Source organism: Daphnia pulex, chromosome 4 (assembly GCF_021134715.1).
Source record: "Daphnia pulex isolate KAP4 chromosome 4, ASM2113471v1".
Taxonomy (NCBI): Eukaryota; Metazoa; Arthropoda; class Branchiopoda; order Diplostraca; family Daphniidae; genus Daphnia; species Daphnia pulex.
The window spans coordinates 3,694,502-3,714,410 of NC_060020.1; the positions used below are offsets into that span (position 1 = coordinate 3,694,502).

The 19,909-nt window shown below is 40.1% G+C and overlaps 2 protein-coding genes and 2 long non-coding RNA genes across 7 annotated transcripts; 2 read left to right on the forward strand and 2 right to left on the reverse strand.

Annotated features, from left to right (window-relative positions):
- Window positions 1–3,884: 3,884 nt before the first annotated feature.
- On the forward strand, window positions 3,885–10,381 carry LOC124192068 (transcription factor collier-like). 2 transcript variants are annotated; one of them, XM_046585215.1, is made up of 13 exons: window positions 3,885–4,395; window positions 4,839–4,992; window positions 5,063–5,126; window positions 5,263–5,318; window positions 5,685–5,758; window positions 5,823–5,891; window positions 8,291–8,372; window positions 8,826–8,943; window positions 9,021–9,184; window positions 9,298–9,424; window positions 9,493–9,581; window positions 9,642–9,852; window positions 9,934–10,381. In XM_046585215.1, exons 1-13 carry the CDS (start codon window positions 4,250–4,252, stop codon window positions 9,945–9,947), a joined length of 1,368 nt encoding a protein of 455 aa, XP_046441171.1. In that variant the 5' UTR covers window positions 3,885–4,249; the 3' UTR covers window positions 9,948–10,381. The 2 variants fall into 2 exon arrangements, with proteins under 2 accessions (XP_046441171.1, XP_046441172.1); XM_046585216.1 differs by having other exon boundaries at window positions 9,033–9,184.
- On the reverse strand, window positions 10,305–12,195 carry LOC124192070. Its single transcript, XR_006873568.1, has 2 exons — window positions 12,093–12,195; window positions 10,305–11,971 (listed from the first exon to the last, which is right to left on the reverse strand). It is a non-coding gene; the product is annotated as an uncharacterized LOC124192070 (long non-coding RNA).
- Window positions 12,193–13,235, forward strand: LOC124192069. Of its 2 annotated transcripts, XR_006873567.1 has the most exons (6): window positions 12,193–12,362; window positions 12,430–12,566; window positions 12,634–12,761; window positions 12,839–12,958; window positions 13,024–13,128; window positions 13,193–13,235. It is a non-coding gene; the product is annotated as an uncharacterized LOC124192069 (long non-coding RNA). The 2 variants fall into 2 exon arrangements; XR_006873566.1 differs by having other exon boundaries at window positions 12,193–12,566.
- A 1,932-nt stretch (window positions 13,236–15,167) lies between these two features.
- Window positions 15,168–17,607, reverse strand: LOC124192218 (fragile X mental retardation syndrome-related protein 1 homolog). 2 transcript variants are annotated; one of them, XM_046585418.1, is made up of 8 exons: window positions 17,443–17,607; window positions 17,064–17,116; window positions 16,853–17,006; window positions 16,578–16,747; window positions 16,349–16,442; window positions 16,142–16,284; window positions 15,934–16,081; window positions 15,168–15,867 (listed from the first exon to the last, which is right to left on the reverse strand). In XM_046585418.1, exons 1-8 carry the CDS (start codon window positions 17,491–17,493, stop codon window positions 15,544–15,546), a joined length of 1,137 nt encoding a protein of 378 aa, XP_046441374.1. In that variant the 5' UTR covers window positions 17,494–17,607; the 3' UTR covers window positions 15,168–15,543. The 2 variants fall into 2 exon arrangements, with proteins under 2 accessions (XP_046441374.1, XP_046441375.1); XM_046585419.1 differs by lacking the exon at window positions 17,064–17,116 and having other exon boundaries at window positions 17,443–17,601.
- Window positions 17,608–19,909: the final 2,302 nt, after the last annotated feature.

A 19,909-nucleotide genomic window follows, 5' to 3' on the forward strand; every position in this document is an offset into this window, starting at 1 on the left:
TATTTGATTCCCTTTCGTCTTTTGATTTATTAACGATTTTCTTTTTTGTTTGGGGGGAGAGCAGACGAGCTAATAGTATTATGTGTCTATATGGAGAGAAAGCGAAACGCAGTACATAGTCTAAAAAAGAAAAAAAAGAGTTTATAGAGTCCTTATGTATATAATATAAGGTGATGGAGTCGCCCATAAATATAACATATTGGATATCAAACTTCAATTTCATTTCTTTCTCTCTTTTTTAATGCTCCGGTATATATAATCTTTTATCAATTCTATTCTTTTTCAATCAGAGTTTCCCTTTTTTTTAGCGTGTGTAATTAGCCGGGGGGCATTATTTCCCAGCAATCGATTTAAAAGAAAATATAAAATCCGATTCGACCCCCTTCCCCACCGAAAAACTAAAACTTGTATAAATAAAACATGCGGTATTACATCACAGAATGGCTTATAGAATATGTATATGTATACGACAAGACTGTCGTTGTCTGAATATATACAGTCAACTCTCCTTTGTATAAAAAGAGAAAAAAATTCTGCGTATTTTTTTCTTTTTTAAGACTCGACACAAAGTAGAGAAAGCGGCGAAAAGAAAAGAGGAGCGCAGGAGGCGAAGCTAGCGGCAGGTTATTTGCTGCTCTTTGATTGGTCTGAATCTCTAGAGACCGCGTGAGCAGCACAGAAGAAGAGTCCCGGCCGCCGATGTGCTGCACACTCCCCTCTTCTTTTCTTTTCTTTTCTTTCGTTGGAGAAGGGATATAAAAAAAGAAAAAGAAAAACGGAGAGAGAGAGAGAGAACTGTATATAACTCTTCAAATTGGAGCTCGGCACGGAAAGAAAAAAGCGCCGAGTTTGCGCAATACGCAACTCGGATATATGTAATATAAAAAGATCTAGACAACTGGCCAGCTAGTAGTAGTAGTAGTAGTATACGATTGTATCCATTTGATATTTAGATTATTCAATATTTTCATGGCTTTGGCTTTAGTGTGTGTGTCTATAGAATGAATGGATAGAACGCAATCCGAATGATCAAAAAATTCTTACGTCACTGGTTAAAAAGAAAGAGCTCGGGACTTGTGTAATAATTTTATAGAATGCGTAACATTTATAATCCCGGATGATTACCGAGGATGAGGTCAGTTTCCTTGGAAATCCTTTGAAATCATCCGGATCTAAACAAATAACATTTGCTATAGTGATAACCTTTTGTTTAAAAAAATCAATTTTGTCTCTGATTTCTTATGATAATTACATAAGACACAATCATTTCGATATCAGAAAAAGCTATAAAGAAAATCCTTTTCTTTCTTCCGGAATCATATAATATTCGAATGGATGAATTATTGTAGTACTGGGCAGTTGATGGATGGCCGGATTACTATTCCAACAGCTCCCAAAGAAAAAAGAGTCGAATGAAATTAAGATGGAGTCAAGTAAGGTCCTCTAGATCGGATGGGCGGGTCCTCCATACGTATAAAATAAATATACACAGCACACACATATATATATTTATTTATATCAATGGCACACATTTCTTCTTGTGTGTGTGTGTATGTGTTGCGTCAAAAGACTCGAGAGAGAGAGAGGGAGTCTATATAACAGTAGGCGTCGTGGGCTTTTCGAGTGCGGATTAGATGGATATCAAGAGACTATAGTGATCGACGACGACACCCTGGAGAGAGAAGATGAGACGCGCTCCTATAGGAGACCAGCAGCCACAGTCTCGACTAGGAGCCCACACAGTCTATAGGTAGGGTCCCTCCTTTTTTCTCTTGGTGATGTATAGCCATTGCTTCTTTCTCTCTTTCTCTGTCTGGCGCATAACATTTAAGTTTGATTCTCTTGGCTTTTTTCTAAATTTGTTTCGTCCTATTTTCACGCGGGATGTTTGTTTTGATATCAACGAGTGCCGATGGCAAGTTGATTGCCACCAACTGAGAGACGTCGGTTAAACTCTCTGAGTAAACACTTTTGCTTTTCCCCAAAAACGTGCAACACACGGGAAGAGAAAACTTATATTTATACCTACATATATTTATACACTAGAAAAACTAAACTCCCTCCCCCCTTCCTTTCCCTAGCTGTCTGTATAATACCGCGCTGAAGAGATGGGGAGGAGCCAAGTCTCTTGGGAGGAACTTTGTTGCAAAGGGGGGGGGGATCCCGAAGCTGTCAGAAGGGAGAGCCAACAAAATAACACGCAGTACAGTTCTTCTTCCCAGTACAAAAACACATACAAATGGAAAAAAGAGAAAAAGAGAAAAAAAACGATAATGGAAGTTGTGCTTGGTACGTTAGAGTTAAGTTGGGAGATTAGCCGCCATGTAATCCCGGTAGCTCTTATCTGTCGTCCGAAACTGTCCATCACAAAAGTCAAACTCTTGTTGTTATATAGAACCAGCAACCTCCCAGCCATCCACCCACCGTATAGGGAGGGGGGAGATATTAAATTAATTGGTCACGGCGGGAATGCCATGCAAATGAGGGAGTCACGAAGAAGGGAATCTCTCTGTGTTTGTGTACTCGTGAAAATTACCATATATACAAACATCAGATAAAAGTTGAGTCTGCCATTCTAGTTTCGGGATTGCAAGTTGATTGGCCTCACGTACACACACACAACTAATAACAATATGGCCAAGGTTTTTAATTCCATCACGCTCGTGCAGACTCTCTTTTTTTTCTCATCATTGAAGATGATGAAATAAAAGAAAAAGAAACATTTATTTATTCAGATGAAAAAGAACACACACGAGAGAATTGGGTGGCGGAAAACTCATTTCGTTTCCACAGTCACGATCTACTTTCATTTTCTCCCAGATATTTTTCTAGGAATATCTAGAATAGTCTAGAATTTTAAGCATTCAAACTTTATTGTAATTTTCGAAGAAAAACATTTTTTCGAAACAGAGGGGGGGAGGGGGTAGGAATGTGTCACCAAGGTCGGTAGAAAAAAAGTTCTTTTCTTAGTTTCGTTAATTACGGCAGAAAAATATTTTTCCAACCCTCGAAGAAAAACGTTTTAGGCCTAACCTTCGCTAGGGTAGGGTGGTGGTTCCAAGGCTGTGCGAAAATTACGTGTCTCCAAGGGGCCCAGGAAAAAACCGTGGGGGGAAAACAAAATGGCTGCTTTCTTTTTCTCGGAGCTAAGAATTATAAAGGTTTTCTTTTTCCGACGAAAAAAAAAGGTAAGAATGAAAACAATATGGAAGAATGGGACACAATACTTTGACTAAAAAGTTCCGGCCGTTTTGACACCTGGCCACTCTAGAGAGACGAAAAACTAAAATGGCCTCGTAACTTTTTTCGGTTCATCATTCGCCGAGAAATAACACACGTGAAAAATGTGTAGGCCGCGCCATTTAAAAATCTGAATTCGAATGTTTAAAAAAAAATAGAAAACGTGGCTCGATCGATTTTCTGTTTTTAGGCGGGAAAGGCAATCGTGAGTTGTGTGTGTGTGTGTTTGGGGGTATTTTATGGGTTTTCTTCAATAGACAATTTGATATATATTCACGTTCGAGGGCGCATACAAGAAGGCTGGGGTGTGTACCCACCACACACACAAGTCCTCCTCCCCCCGGCGAGAGTTCTCGCGTTCATTGGCCCTTGGGATTGGCCAAATCCCCCCTTTCTCCTTTCCCGCGAGGGAGGAGCCAACACACACACGCCATTGGGGAAAAGGCAGCAGCAGCACTGTGGAGCGCCCATCGAGACCACCCCCACTTTTTATGGGGTGGGTTACGAAAAAGAAGCCCAAGACTACTCTACTGACCTATGACCCCATCCCCCTCTCTTGCGTGGCTGGCTGGCTGGTGGGTGTGCACACCCCACCCCACCCCACCCAACCTCCCTCCGGTAGAGACGCCAAAAGGGAAAAAATCTCCCCAAGACCAAGTCTCCGGAGAGTCTCGCTCGGTCGCTCCAGCACAGCAGTACTACTCACTCCGGTCAAGTCGACACATCCCCCTTGGTCATCTCCTCAGAGTACTCTTTCTAGTTTCCATTTTTCTTTCTCTGATTATATCCCAACTTATATCATCGTCAGTCACATTCGAAACAATTATTTTAGAAAAATTTCGCGTTTGTGACAAACAGGCGATTTTCTAGTTTTTATACTGACCATCTTGTTGGTGCGATTCTCTCCACGTTTTATTAACGATTCGACGTTGTCGTGTGTGTTTTGCGAGTTTATTCATTTTCTCCAACGAGTTCGAAAGTGGTGTGAGCCATTTTTCACAATTGTTATATGCCTCTTCTTCCCGCCAACGTTCACGAGATTCATCACAGCATGCAGCAAATTGATCGCAAAGTTGACTTTACGGCCAACATGGGCTTGCCGTTACACACTCACGCTAGAGGATGGATGCCTGCAGCTATGGTCGACCAAACTGCGTAAGTTTTTTTTATTCATTTGCTCATTCGTTATGTGTTAAACTATACGTGTTTCCATTTCGGCCAAGTCCCGACATGTTTCCCTTGAGAGTTGCAATTCTACGAAAGGTGGGGGCCATCTACATTTATGGCAAAGAAAAACAGTAGGATTAGGTCGATAAAGGGTAGAGCTGGTCACAAACATTCGGTGGAAATATGGCCCCCCCCCTCTTGTTCCAAGTAAAAACCTTTCCAAGAAAATGTTGTTTTAGGCGACGGTAAGGAAACGTTTTGACCTTGTTGCAGATGTTTCATGACCCTGACAATTCGTCGAATGCAATTTACCCTCCCCGAATTTTTATAAAACCCCAAGGTTAAAAGTTGGGTTTTTACCTCGCCCCTCAGGACGTAATATAGTTAACTCTAAACAAAGATTGATTTTATGTGAATTTCTTTGAAAACAGATTGGGTGTAGGTCGTGCACATTTCGAGAAGCAGCCGCCTAGCAACTTACGCAAATCGAATTTCTTTCACTTTGTCATCGCCCTTTACGACCGTACGGGACAACCAGTTGAAATTGAACGATCGGCTTTTATCGGATTCATCGAAAAAGATCAGGTTTGTCCTATTTTATTCTCTCTTGGTCCTTTCTATTTTAAATTAATTATGTTTCCCGTGATGAAATTAGGAACCCGACGGCCAGAAGACCAATAATGGCATTCATTACCGATTGCAGCTACTCTACGCCGGTGGTAAGTGATGGGAAATCAATCGAATCATATTTGACGCGCCTATATGAACTCAAAATTCATGCTTGGTTAATTCTCAATGACCTTCCGAGAACGTGCTTTAATTCTCTTTTTTTCCCTTTCGTGTTTAATGGATTAGGTTACCGACAAGAACAGGATATTTACGTTCGGTTGATCGACTCTGTTTCTAAACAGGTAACGAATTTATTCAAATCCTTCCTAGTAGTCCCGGGTCGTGTCTTTTCTGGGAATTCTTCATAATTCTCGATATTAATGTTCAGTAGTAGCATTTGATGTATTTGCACTAGAAGATTACAGCCATTAATGGCACGCGCTGCAAAGATAAACGGGAGTCTACTAGTGTGCACGCATGAATGTCTGTACCACGTCTAAGAGCTTATGCTAATCAAGTCGAGGGAGGAGGAGGGTAGATGGGGGAATGATAGGGTTATCTCTCAGGCACTTGGGGTTGCCTTGATGTAATGGATGCTGCTGCTGCTCTGCTTCTACGCTATGGGAAATGGAATTAAGTTGATTTTTCCATCCTTTTTTTTCCTTTAGGCCATCGTCTACGAGGGCCAGGATAAAAACCCCGAAATGTGCAGGGTTCTCTTAACGCACGAAGTCATGTGCAGGTATGTGTAGCTATCGTTTATTTTCGTTGGCATCATTTTAAATTTATTCGATTTATTGGTTTAGCCGCTGCTGTGACAAGAAAAGCTGCGGCAATCGCAACGAGACGCCGTCGGATCCGGTCATCATCGATAGGCAAGTTCACCTACCATCTCTTTTATGTGATTAAGTTTTGAAGGAAATGGAATTGGATAGAAGGGTTTTATTATTATTTCATCCTTGACGTTAATCGAATTGATTTGGGGTAGTAGAAGAATCAATTTGTCATTTATTGGGTCCAGTTGGACAGATCAAATCTATCAAAATTTTATTTCTTTGGATTGTTACGGCTCTCGCGAGATTGTTTATATTGGAAATGTAGTATAAAGTTTATTCGTTTTCAAATGGAACCCTGGGGGTATTCAAACTATCCATTAAATGCTTAGATTTGACTGCAGCAGCAGCAGTTGTGCTTTTCTTCTAGGCCGTAGGGATTCTTCTTTTAACTATCCCAAGTATTGAAAATTGAAACTCATTTTAGGCTCAAGAATGCCTAAACCTTTCGTCATGGGCCGGAACTCTTTATTTTATTATTATCGTATTATTTCCCACTTCGTCAAGTTTTTAAACTGTGCGGTCTAGGACTTCCTGCCGAGTCCTGCAGCAGCTAGTCGGGTGCTGACACATTAGGCAACCCTTTTTGTAGCTAAAACTTTTGGGAAAAAAAAAACTTTTTTCTTCCGATCCTGGGGCGCACAGGGTCCTGAAAAAGAAATGATCTGGTGAAAGTAAGAAAGGCGTCGACGCACATCTTGAAAGTGCCAACTTGGCTCTTTTAAAATAAGGGGGGAAGAAGCGAGAAGTCGTCTTGAATTAAAATGTTTGTCCATCGAGGTGATTGACGCTGTTGGGTGGGGGAGAGGCAGGCAACACACCAGTGGTGGCGGCGGTTTTTGCGGTGATGACTGTTAATTAGAGCCAGCCAGTCGGCGGCTAGTCGTTTCAGCTGTTGTTTTTGGTCTATGCTTTTTTGCTGGTCCTTTCGTTATTCCGCCGGAAGAGGTTGAGGCCACAGCTTCCCCTTTTTTTACGAGTAAAGGGCTTTTTGCGTGTTGTGATGATGCGTCGAGAGGCGCATGATTGAATTAAAAGGCTCTCAAGTGTTGGGTAAAAGTAGTTGCAAGTGGAGGATAAGCTAATCAAGTTATCCCGCCCCTTCCTTTATCGATGATGACCGCAATAGAAGGAAATTCTTTTAGCAGTCGACGGATTATAGCGAGTCGATGGAGTGAAAGACGCACTCTAGCGGATGATGTGTTTGTCAAAAGACTTGAGATGGAACGAAAGTTTTATGTACATCTTTCGTGAATTTTGTAAGTTTGTCTACTCGCATCAGTCTGATTAGTTGTATGGAGGCTGGTGCGTGCGTCACGTGACTGAAAATGGCCTTGTGATAAAAGGGAGTAGCCCTCCCCCATCCATATGTCGTCGGTTCAGACTAGCGTTATATAGTCGTGGTGGATCGTGGCTTCTCTTGTTTCACCTAATCTGATTGCTGCCCAGGACTACTACTGCTGCTGCTGCTGCCCTTTTTTCGGCTCGTAAAAGTTGATCTGAATATAATTTAAGAAGATTGGACAGAGGGAGGGCTGGTGCTTGATAATGTCTTATTTTCCGGGGGGATGGAGCACAGTGCATTATGGCTTGTTGAAAGGGAGAAAAAAGATAGAAGAACCTGTTGGAAAATATATGACGGGGAAAAAGCTACAATCGAATGGTCGAGGGGAGTGGATCTAGGGTGGGGGGGTTGAGGTCGTTACCACATATGGCACAGTGTAGCAGTACAAAAGAGGGCCATCACACACACTGGGCTTTTTGCTTGTCTAGGGCACGCGTGTAACACAATAGTTAGCCGATCTGTGACGGAATAATTTTCAACAGAAGGGTAGGAAGAGGGGCGCGATAGTGATATATCTTTCCCGTATGCGTGTGTATGTGGATGTAGAAATAATATGGCCCAACGAAAACCATATGTCCTATCTTGAAAAAGTTCAGAGCTGTCGCAAGAAATCGTTTTTCTCTCTCTCGTGTTACCCCCAGAATAGAGAAATCTTTGTCAGTGTTAATTTATTTTTACCGTTGAAGAGTTTGGTTTAGTAGCGAAGAAGTGTGTGTGTGTGTTTGGTCTGTGTAGAATGTTTGCGTAAGGGGCCTAAAAGCCGGACATCTGGTATTTGACATTACGGTTGTAAAGAGGAAGAAATAAAAGGTTGGTAGCAGAAGGGGATCAAATGGGGGGAAGAGTTTTATACGAAGGGGGGGATGTGTGTCACGAAATCGACGACCACTCCCATCTCGTCGGACGATTATTATGTCAATTTTGCTTGTTTCGATTTGCATGTGTTTGTATAGTGTCGTAAAACATATTCCATGTCGTTCAATGGTTCCCTTAACGAGCGACCGATGATGATTGAATTTTGCTCCTTTTGAATGACCCGCTTGATGATGTCAATGGTTAACGATTCTATTCTTGTATTTTTCTATACCTTTTGCAGATTTTTCCTCAAGTTCTTCCTGAAATGCAATCAGAACTGTTTGAAGAATGCCGGAAACCCGAGGGACATGCGCCGCTTTCAGGTACAGCATCCTACACAAATGTTACACAGTAACTTCTAAATGATTTGTGCGGATGTGATTTAATTTTAAATAAAAAAGGAAGAGCTAGGCGATAATGACTCTGAAAGAACTCCCCTCCACACGTCATTTGTTTTCTGTGGAAAAAAGAGGCGAAAAGTTTAGTTGCGCGATACTTTAGTGTCTCGTATTACGTAGTCGACACCCTCCGGAGACAACTTCCCTTCGACCTGTCTCCTGTTTCCTTCCTCCCCTAAATAAATAAGTGACGTCAGAGAGTAGAGAGAGAGAGAGAATAAGAAGTTGTAACTCTTTTTTCTCTTTGCTCTCTAACACGCTTTGTTGAAAGCTAATGACTCCGCACGACTTCCGCACACAATCTTTCTTTCTTTTTCCTTTGAATAATTGTTTTGTGACATTTCAGTCGTAATTTTTAAAATTCTTTGTTTTGTTCAGGTTGTCGTCGCTTCGCAGGTCAGCGTGGATGGTCCTTTGTTGGCCGTTTCGGACAATATGTTTGTTCACAATAATTCAAAACACGGGCGTCGGGCTAAGCGTCTGGAGCCGACCGATGGTAGATTGAGATCCTTAGAAACTATTAAAACATCAATTATTCAGAGGTGTACAGAAGAGTCTAATGGCTATGTTTTGATTGTGGAACAGGTGTGTATCCAGCGCTTCCGGCTACCCCCAGCATCAAGGTTATTAGTCCGGCAGAGGGATGGACAGCAGGAGGTTCTACTGTCGTTATCGTTGGTGACAACTTTTTTGATGGTCTGCAAGTTGTATTTGGCACGATGCTTGTTTGGAGTGAGGTAAGGACGTAATTTATTTTTTGAAAATGTCTAGCAGCTAATGAAATATTTAGTGACCGTTTTGCAGCGTTCATTCATTCTCAAAATAACCCGACTTTCTTTTTCCTTCTTAGTTGATATCGTCGCACGCCATTCGCGTCCAGACTCCACCCAGACACATTCCGGGTGTTGTTGAGGTGACATTGTCATTCAAGTCCAAACAATTTTGCAAAGGTTCACCAGGCAGATTCGTCTATGTTTGTAAGTTGTTTTTACTTATTCAGTCGACAAAACTTGTTTTTTAATGTTAGCGTTTCACTATTAAACAGCGCTCAGCGAACCAACGATCGACTACGGCTTCCATCGTCTCAGCAAGCTTGTTCCTAGGCATCCAGGAGATCCTGAGAAGTTGGGCAAGGTAGATTGTGAATTATCTAAGTTGTATTTGAATGTTTTATTCATTTCTTGTTTAAATTAGGAAATCATTTTGAAACGGGCAGCTGATTTGGCCGAGGCGGTTTACGCCAACGCCATGCCACGCAATAACAGTTTAAATCAGCTGAGTCTGCAGCAGAATGGATCCGTTTCTAGTGTTTCCATGGCGCCCTTCAACTCGTACACGTCTCAGTTGGGCGTGTCTGTTCCAGGTGATTCGACAAATTCCCAAGGATGGCCAGAAGGAAGTGGTGGTGAGTCTTGTGCCAAGAAATTTATCCGTTCATCAGTTGTTTTAGTGCGCCATTTAAACGACATTTTTATTGCTCTTTTAGGATTTTACTTTTGACGTGATTAATTTCAAATTTACGCACCCCATCACAGCAGCCACATCAAAAATCTGAACGCGAGAAAATATTGACGGGTTTGAAAAACAAATTATTTTGTGCCAAAGAAGCCATGCGGATGGTATCGATTGACATTGAGAGAAACTATGTAGACATTTCCTGCAGGATCGTAACCTTATTGATTTAATTACTTCATGGCGAGAGATAAGAGCTTCAAAGAGAAACATTTAACTGAATAGAAATCCGAGTGCTGGAGTTTTTAAATAACAATTTTTACTTGTCATGTGAGCGTGATCTTGTAATACCTTGACGATCTCTGTTATAAGCAAATGTCGCCGACTTTGTTTTTGTTTTTTTCCCCTTCTACTCTGTACTCCTAATTGAGCTAACAGTTGTCACTCTCCCTCTTTATAATTTTCTTTTTAGTGCTCCCCCCCCCCCCAAACATAACCATATCTTTTCCCTTTTACATTTTTGGAATGGTAACAGTTTTTCGTGTTCCTCAAAGGGCCGGGTTTAGGTTCCTCGTGTGTCTCTCTTCTCTACCCTTCTTTTTAGTTCCCCAAAAAACTTGAAAAAAGGGAAGAGAACAAAAAAACGTATACTAAATATTGATGCAATATCTTCTTGTAAACAAAACTCACACAAAAGAAAAAAAAATTGTTTCTTCTTTTTAAAAAAATCTTATAAGAATGATCTAGTTATAAGCAACCGTTTATCGTTTTTTATTAGGGGAGCCGTGTTAAGTATTGTGTAATTAATCAAACGTAAACAAAGATTTTGTGTAGCATGTGTGTCGACGAATGTTGAGGGTGCAGTGATTGGATTGCTGTGTGTGTGTGTGTGTTTTCACCCTCCTTGTTCCCAAACAAAATAACAAACCACCTCTAACCTTTAAAACCGTCATCCACTCTTTTTCCTATAAAAGTGTGTGCTGATTCGGACGAAAGCTTCTAATCGATTGTTCCTCCCCGTTTTTCTTTTTCTCCTTTATAAAACAAAAATATGCGATTTAATGAAAAATAACAACACCGATGGTTTTCTCTCATTTTGTGTGTATTTGTGTTGTGACTGGGTTTTTGTTCCGATACATCTTTTCCTCCCATTGTAAAAATAATGTCTTTTATTTGAAAACTTTTTATTTTATTATTAACTAGCACTACTACTACTACTTATCCTTACTGGTAATATCACTTAGAAAAAAAACCAAACAAACTTGCGTGTGTACATATAAAACAACTTTTACCTATTTACTTTTAAGTTACTCTTTCCCCTCTTTTATCTTCTCTTCAGTCAATAAAAAGTCATCTTGAATGTTATCTGAAAGAACAATGCGAGCGGATTATTTCGGGTTGGGATTGCCTAGCTCCTATCTTGTGGCAAGGGGTTTAGTAGAAGTTGTTACCTCCTTGTTTGGTTGTCTCTTAAGGTGGGAAAGTGGGCAAACAAAAGCGAACGACGTTCGATTTCGGCAGTCACGTGACACGGCACGTTTTCACTCAGCGTATATACCGACCACCGCCTACGTCCTTGTGTGTGTGTTTGTTGTGTCTACTATCTTTGCTCTATTGTTTGGATTAAAACCCTCACTGTTGGTGGGGTTGTGCCGTGTGTGTACCATGTCACAAAAGGAAGGGACAGGATTTAAGTAGACAGGGGGGGGGGGAATATCAGGACCCCAGGATCTAACACACACACAAAAAAAAAGGATGGAATCTCTGTGTGTAAAAAACGATGTCAGTTTGACGAGGAAGCAATCTAGGATTTATTGGTGCGCGGATGTAAAGTGTAATTCGATCTCTGTGGCATCCGCCCTGAAAGTATAAAAATCGATTGGCACAGGGGAAAAATAATCTAATGGAAATATGTGCGTTGAGTAGTACGACACACTCACATACGAAAGAGCTTATAAAAGAGAGCTAGCCAAAAAGATAATGGTAGAAAGGTCATCATATTTATTTGAGCGTGAGCCGGATCCGGTCGAGTGCGCTGTGACATCATCTCGGTGACTTGTGCTGATTAGGAACTGGATGAAAAATCATTCGAATCAGAGAGGTAGACAACGAAAAAAAGTCACGTGAAAAGGGGAACCCATTTTCAGAAAACATTAAGCCAATATTTTGTTATTTTAAAACAGTTAAACTTACCTAAAAATTCTAATCTCAATTTGTTTTGATATTTTAAAGTAACTTATGATGTGTCTCGTCTCGTCTCTCAGTGTAACTTAGGGGCAGACGAAGCTGTCACATTCCGAGCTGTTCTTTTGGTACTGGTTCTTTACTGACCGCTAGATGCCACTGACTTCAATTGATTTTGTCATTGAGTACAGACTGCATCATAAAACATGGCGAAACAAATTGTTGCTATTTTATACTTATTTTTCTGTGATTCCAAATACCGAATTGAACTTCGTTTGTGTAGGGTTATATTGACCTAGTTTCCCTATTTTGATACGTATATTACATCCATTTCTTCAAATCATAGAAAGTCTGTCAGTCATTCCAACAAGTTGACTTAGTGCTCAGTCGCTTTCCATCCATTGGATCCTTATGCTGTCAAAAGCCTGAAACTCACATTTGAAGCCCACATACAGTGCAACTAGACAAATGTGCCAAGATAAGGTATTTTCCCATTACTACTACCACACCAGAAAAATGAAGCATTAATTCATATTTTCATATAACATAGGTATTCTTTCTCATGGACCATAGGATCTTTTCCGAATCTTGTGATTTTGATAGTGTAACCTGTGACTGCATATTTGTTATTACGACCGCTTCTACATCCATTTAGAAGGCAACCCAGCTGAGAGATAGGTAGAGGTTTCATAGATAAATTTGTGTAAAATTTGTAAATAATGTAGATAATTTTCTTTATCCCATTCCTACTTAAGAGTTCCAGTTTCAGTGACATGAAGAGTGTGAAGTGAATAGTCTGCCATGCACTTGTACATTTACCAGATCTGCTTGATGAAAGTGAAATGCCTTACTAAATTCATCACCCGTATGATAAGGTAAGCATCAATACCACCTATCACCACACTACGGCAATACTTCATGTTCATGACACTTTCTTTAGCATCAGGAAATTTATCTCAACATATGGATTATTGCTGTTGGTTGCTATGGATTCCAATTTTACGGTTTTTTCATCATGAACATTTCAGTGTGCTTCTTAGAAAAAGTAAAGATTGATATGCTTTATTCATTTTTATATTTTCATTAATGTAAAACATTTTTTTTTACAGAGCTCGCGCAGTTTCTTTATGGTATCGAGTGGTCCTGGCACGGAAATTCTTGTGCCAATACTGACCTTTGTCCATGACGGAAGAGGGACTTCCACCAACGTCCATCCTTATCTTCGCGACGAACGCTCATCTAGCTTCACTGCTTCTAAACACAATTTGTTTTACGTCACTGGCGACTTGGCGAGTTTCTGGACCACTTCATGATCGCTTCCGTCCGCTGTTACACACCTGTAATCATTCACCACGGGATTATTCCCAGGTACCCAACAATTGACTTATTTTCGTAGGTTATCTTCCAATACTCTAGTTGCGTTAGACTCCGTCTGTGTAATAGTTTCCAAAATCAGGCCCTTCTTACGCTCAAACGAACTTTTACTTGGACGTTTCTTTTTTCTAACGCTAGATGGATTTTTGATAATTTGCAGCTGTCAAAGTCAGTTTCAGTTACTTTGCACATCTCTTTAAACATTTATTGGCAGTTATTTTGTTAAAATATTTAGTGATAACTGACGATTACTATTCCTGCAACAAAGCTCATTTGTTAAATTTTCGATAATTGCTTTTTTTTCTACTTCCGGTTTACTCATTTCAGTCATTAGTTCAGTAAATATTCATTCGACGTAAAAAAAAACCACATAATCGTGATCCTCGTTAAATTTGTGGTAAAGTTCATGTTACCTTTTTTACGTACGCGTACTTCCGGTTTCGAAAATTTTCCTGGACTATAGTTCAGGAAAATTCTCGATTTTGGCCAAATTTTGGATTTCGTTAAAATCACACTTATTCGACCCCAAATTTTATGGAGATCACGAATATGTGGTTTAATTTGATGACAGCTCAATGGTTGAGGCGCTGTGGTTACTTCCGGTATACTTCCGGAAAATTTTCAAAAAACTAGCAAGTGAGCTTTATTCTGTTTACAGTTCTCAATATTGCAAGCTTGATTTTACGTTCAAGAAATCGCATCTTTAAATCTTTGAGCTTAAAAACCTGACTATTGTTTATATCTGTATTATGTAACTTTTTTATTGGCATGTCACTAATTAAGAATTGTTTTCTCTTTATTCAGGTAATGCAGAGGAGACGTCGAGAAGATGGACACCAAAACGTCGCCAGTATCTCCAAAATGTCAGCGCGGATCATCATTTGTTGTTGGTAATATGTTTTCGTTTGTGTTTGTTAACCCGTTGGCTGCCACGCCTTTGTTCTCCCCTAGCTCCTTAGCACGGGCCGCGCTGTTCGGTCTCGTGGTTTACATGCCGCGGGGTCGGACAGTCGCACCAGCCCAAGATTCGCCGCAAGGCGCCTGTTAGGCAGTGCACCATAGGGACTTCCCCCTTGTCGATACGGTGATGGATTCTAGAGGCGTGCATTCCATCTTCTCCTGTCACCGTGTCAGCCCGGACTTGTCAGCAATGGCAAGTCCCACCTTGGTCATAGATCCTTCAGACATGGCGCGTAGAGTAGTAGAAGAACAACCTACGGGTTGTATGGCGTGGCAGCCAACGGGTTAACTTAAGTGTATGTATGTATGTATTTATGTATGTGTGATTGTAAAATGTGGTGGAATTGTGGGTGGAGGTGGGACAATAAAGCAATTCCTTTAAAGTTTTTGTTTGCTGTGTCTTATAACTTATAATGTTTAACACTTGTACATATCTAACAACTTTGAAGTTTTACATAAAATTAAGGCAAGTGCCGGAACATTTCCACTCTTCCAATAAACTTCTATGAGAAACCGAACGTTCTGCCATTTTCCATGAACATCTTGGTTAAGCCAATTTATGTTGCAGATACAGAGTTATTAATTTGCATAACTTTCCCTGAAAATGAAATTCAGTTCCGAAGCATCAGAATATATCCGAATGTAAAGCGAACACCTCCGACATAAGAAATAAGAAAGATCCAACAACAATTAGAACATGTCGCAATGTCAATATGACATGTGGAAGTGTTAAGAATTTGTAGAAGATGGTTACCATTAAAAAAATGTAAGTGATCAACAATAATTCCAAGTGACAAGTTACTATTTTGACATACCCGAGAAATTTAAACAAAACAGAAATTTCGGCTCTAGTATTCAGGAACCTCCCTGTAGTGAACTGGAGAAGCGAAGGTTGTTATGTAATATCCAGGTGCCTTAGTGGTGTAGTAAATTGGGGCAGTAGAATACTTCGGATCTTCGGTGTATCAGGTCGGATCAGGGTAAGTCATGGTATAATACTCAGGTGCCTTGGTAGAGTAGTAATTGGGAGCTTCAGTGTAGCAGCTGAGGGCAGCGTAAGTCGTGAAATATGCTGCCTCGGTGGTGTAGTGTAACATCAGGATTTTGGTGAAAAATTTCCGGCAACTTATGCGGCTGCGGCGGCATATTTCGTATTTCGATTTCGTACTTTCAAATGTGCTAGATGATACTCGAGAAGGACTTTGGCATTGGCTATGGAGTCCACTGTACCCACGAACACAAACGGAACCAATCCATCTTCGCGAGGATGAGCCGGATTAGGTTCGTCGTCTCCTTCAATTTTAACCCAGACAACATTACTCTCGTCGACAATCTCTTGAATGACACGCCCGTTCTTTCTTATGACTTTTCTGACCAAAAACCGAGGCACCTGAATGGATTCTTCGCCATATTCCAGCATTCCACGAGCTTTTCTTACTGAATCTTCAATCTGAAATTCGAAACCACCAATTACAACAAAACCACATGAAATAAAATAAGGCGGCATATGAAATACTTCTCCGTGTATACGAAAGGTACAGGAATTCTCCAATAGCTCAATGTTGGTTATGCCATCAATCTTTCGAGCTTGTTGAATGTTGGCTCCATGCGCACCAATAGCCAATCCCATCAAATCCAACCTCACCGTGAACTCCTCCGTAAAGCTTCAGAAATAAGATAACTTAAGTAAGAAATGCAAAAAACTGTTGACGCTATTCACTCACCCTCCGCTAGAATGTGTTCTTGTACATTCGAGCTGTTTAGCAGCTTCTTCAGTTCTTTTGAGCAGCACCACTTTTTGCGTCAGGTTACGAAAATGCATATCCTGCAACAGACCAGCTCGCTTTCGACTGGATTCGTGTCGTGACTGAACAATCAAAAACATTAATACATTAATACCAGATCATTAAATAAAGAAAAACAAAACTTACCATAACACTAAGCATTCCTTTATCGGGTACATATCGACAGACGGCTGCTTCAATCGCTTTTTGAAATTCCTTGTGTACTCCATCCCTCTTAGCACTGAAATAGATAGTGGTGCAATTACAATTTGGTTTAGAAAAGTATACACCAAAAGAATATTGTTTTTCTAATTTCATTTGGATAATTAATACTGTTTTGGGTTTTGATAAGCTAACAAGTGCAAGTAAAACTCACTATTCTCGTAGTTCTTCAGGCACCTCAATTTCAAATTTGAAAAAGTTGGCTTTTGTTAAAGGTGAATTGGTGTTTGATGGACGAATTCTCTCACCAGGTACTATTTCCGAATATGACATTTCCCAGCAAACATATTCCACGACATAAAACTCTCCATCAGAGCTGATCATCTAAGAACACAATAAATACCAATGCATTTCAATGTATTAATTCTAGATCATCTTTCAGAAATATTTTCTTGTTTCCTTTAAAACTGAATTAATCAAGAAAATTACCTTAATAACAGCTTTCCACCAACCAAATGCTTCCTGTTCATTTGCTTTTGAGTAAACTTCAATTTCTTGGTTTTCTACAAATGTAAATGGACCTTTGCTGTCCTTGAGAGGTAAGCGGGACCTTGAAAATAGAAACTTTGTTTCTGGCTGCCAACTAATAAAAAAGGGTAATTATTAGTTTGGTAAATTCTAACTTATTTAATATACATACTCATTCTCAAATGCAACAGAAATCTTATCTTCATGAACATCAGTGACAAATGCCTGTAGAAGATGGCATAAAATTCAAATAGTTATAACACAAAATAAGACAAACTAAACACAGCTATGAAAATTTAAAAAAAAGGACGAAGAAATTTGCATCAAAACAGTCGGTAAATCCTTAATACTAACAAACTTTACAAGCCAAGCCATATTATCAAAAAGGGCAGGGCCCGTTCATTCGCTACCGATTCCAGCCTAACATTTTCGGACTTAAAAGACTATAAACAATATTATCGTTATACATGATGAATCCAGAAGAAATAATTCAAATTTATACAGAATTTACATTGCTACAGAAATTAATAAATATGTATTTTATTATTCACCTTATACCAAGCCCCATTTTCACCCCGGACTTCAACGGCAAGATCCTCCATTTTCCTCGGGGAGCTCGAACACCGTTGCCAAATTGCTCAATTCCAAATTGCAATGCCTATGACTCGTTTCCCCTTGCCAGATTTATTCTAATGATCAACGTTTTCTCAGAGTTGGTTTTCTATTCAGCCTGGTGACCTGGTCTCGGGGGGTGTACGGAGAATGTTTTATTACGGGTTCGAAATTCGAAATAAACCATTCTCCGTACCACCCTATGTCATGGGTATAGGGTATGGAGAGACTCCTGATATGCAAACTGGCCTTTCCTTCTGCAGTTTGACGTGGCTGGGGATCGGAATGGGTCTAAAAACTACAAAAACCAATATCAAAATGAATACCCAATGGTTATCGCTAAAAACTCACTTGCTACACTCACTCATTGCTACACGCGTTAGCAAGATACCCGTTGAAGGGCTATTTGCAAGGCTATTTGACTGTGCTTTCTGTTTCGTCAAATAAAAATGAAAAATTTACGATCAATGACTCGATAATGGCCGTATTATCACTTTTGATGGATGTTTAATGCAAGCTGTCAATGGTGATGCTGAATAATGAGATTGTGATAAAGGTGTACTTCAATTAGAGTAAGCTTCTGCTGGTTCCTGTCATTGCTATTGTATCATGGACCCGTTGAGATTTTTATAAAATATCATAAATGAGGGGTGAAATATTGTAATTGCATGTATTCATCCTATGTAAATAATAAATGAAAAATAACAATTTTTTGATATACTATAATAAACATGTTTATGTATATCTTAATTTTTTTTCATACATACTATTGATACGCAATTATGAAATGTTCAGTTTAAAATGATTTTCGATTTAGTTTGTACTTGCGAAATCTAGCCAATCAAGACAGGGTGAAAGTGATGCAGCAATGAATCATTGCGACTGTTTAAAATGTTGCTTCAAAATCACCCTAATTTTCTGAGAGTAAGACAAATCCAAGGCGTCGTCTACTTCATCAAGAAAATAAATAGGCGCTGGTTTGAATAACAGCATAGCCAAAATCAATGACATAGCCACTAGAAGGATCTCTGACCCACCACTCAATTCCGATAAACTTTTCCATACACCCTAAAGGCAACTTTGACTTCGATACCATCTACCACAGTTTGCCCGTCTGGTGGCTGCAGCTTTGCTTTCGTTCCGGGTAACAGGGTAGAGAAAATAGCACCAAAGTCTTTTGTCACTTGTTCCCAAGCCACCGGAAGAGTTTCTTTCTTCTTTTCGCCCAGCAGCTTCAGAACTGCGTTTTCAATTTTTGCCTTATCTTCTTCCACAATCCACTTCTTCCGCATCAACATAATCAACACTGTAAACTTTACTGTTCAAAATCAAATGGGACTAGAATGTCATGTCAACACCATTTCAAAATATTGATTGAAAATTTAAACTTAACAGGTTACGTTCTTTTCGGCATCGATATGCCGTGTAATTAATTTAATTTAAACTTACCAATTAGGCAATTAATATTATAAAAATTAAACGTTGGTGATGTCGCCAATCAACTTCACCAGTTGATTGGCGAGCCTCTTTCTGGGCTCTCCTCCCAGAGCCTGGAGGGAACCTGTGGCGACGCGAGGCAGTAGCACAATATAAAAATCGATTGGCACACGGGAAAATAATCTAATAGAAATATGTGCATAGAGTAGTATGACACACTCACATACGAAAGAGCTTAGCTAGCTAGCCAAAAAGATAATGGTAGAAAGGTCATCATATTTATTTGAGCGTGAGCCGGATCCGGTCGAGTGCGCCGTGACATCATCTCGGTGACTTGCGCTGATTAGGAATTGAATGAAAAATCATTCGGATATGAGAGGTAGACAAAGGGGGGAAAAAAAGCCACGGGAAAAGGGGTGGAGTCGCTAGTTTTGTTTGGGGCGTGTTCAATGTACATCATAAATAAAAAGCGAGTTGTTGGCGACACGAAGACGAGACACACTATCCCGATCGGAGCAGGTGATAGTGAGCGTTCAAACGGCATCAATCAAAAATAGGCAAATCGTGCCTTATTTTATTTTCTTTCCTTTCTGCGCCGTGAGTCTCGGTCAATATTAGTCCAAGAATTAACTGGTTTACACGCTGCTCTAGTCCGTCTAATCACGAAAAGACAATAAAAACAACATCAACGCAAACAAGTTAAAAAGATGATCCTGCCGTTCGGATGAGATGATGTACACTTGATGCCCACGTGACGGCGACACACATAATCCCTCCCGAAAAATAGAATCGAATCACGAAAAACAGAAGAGAAAAGAACGTTGATTTTTGAATTTTCTTTTCTTATCTTGGAGAGGGGTGGGAGAGCGGCTCGTGTAGTCCCTACCCGTCGATGACCTAACCGGCCGACTTGATATCATTTTAGTAATAAAACCAAAAACCCCACAAACGCACGCTCTTACAGATCCG

Excerpts from the sequence above, each read along its gene's own strand:
- LOC124192068 (XM_046585215.1), top strand. The coding sequence starts at position 4,250 with ATGCCTCTTCTTCCCGCCAACGTTCACGAGATTCATCACAGCATGCAG. Across the intron at positions 4,993-5,062 it reads GATTCATCGAAAAAGATCAG|GAACCCGACGGCCAGAAGAC; the intron begins GTTTGTCCTATT and ends TGATGAAATTAG. Across the intron at positions 8,944-9,020 it reads GCGTCTGGAGCCGACCGATG|ATTGTGGAACAGGTGTGTAT; the intron begins GTAGATTGAGAT and ends GGCTATGTTTTG.
- LOC124192218 (XM_046585418.1), bottom strand. The coding sequence starts at position 17,493 with ATGGAGGATCTTGCCGTTGAAGTCCGGGGTGAAAATGGGGCTTGGTAT. Across the intron at positions 16,285-16,348 it reads AAGGAATGCTTAGTGTTATG|TCACGACACGAATCCAGTCG; the intron begins GTAAGTTTTGTT and ends TTGATTGTTCAG. Across the intron at positions 15,868-15,933 it reads CCTTTCGTATACACGGAGAA|ATTGAAGATTCAGTAAGAAA; the intron begins GTATTTCATATG and ends TTCGAATTTCAG.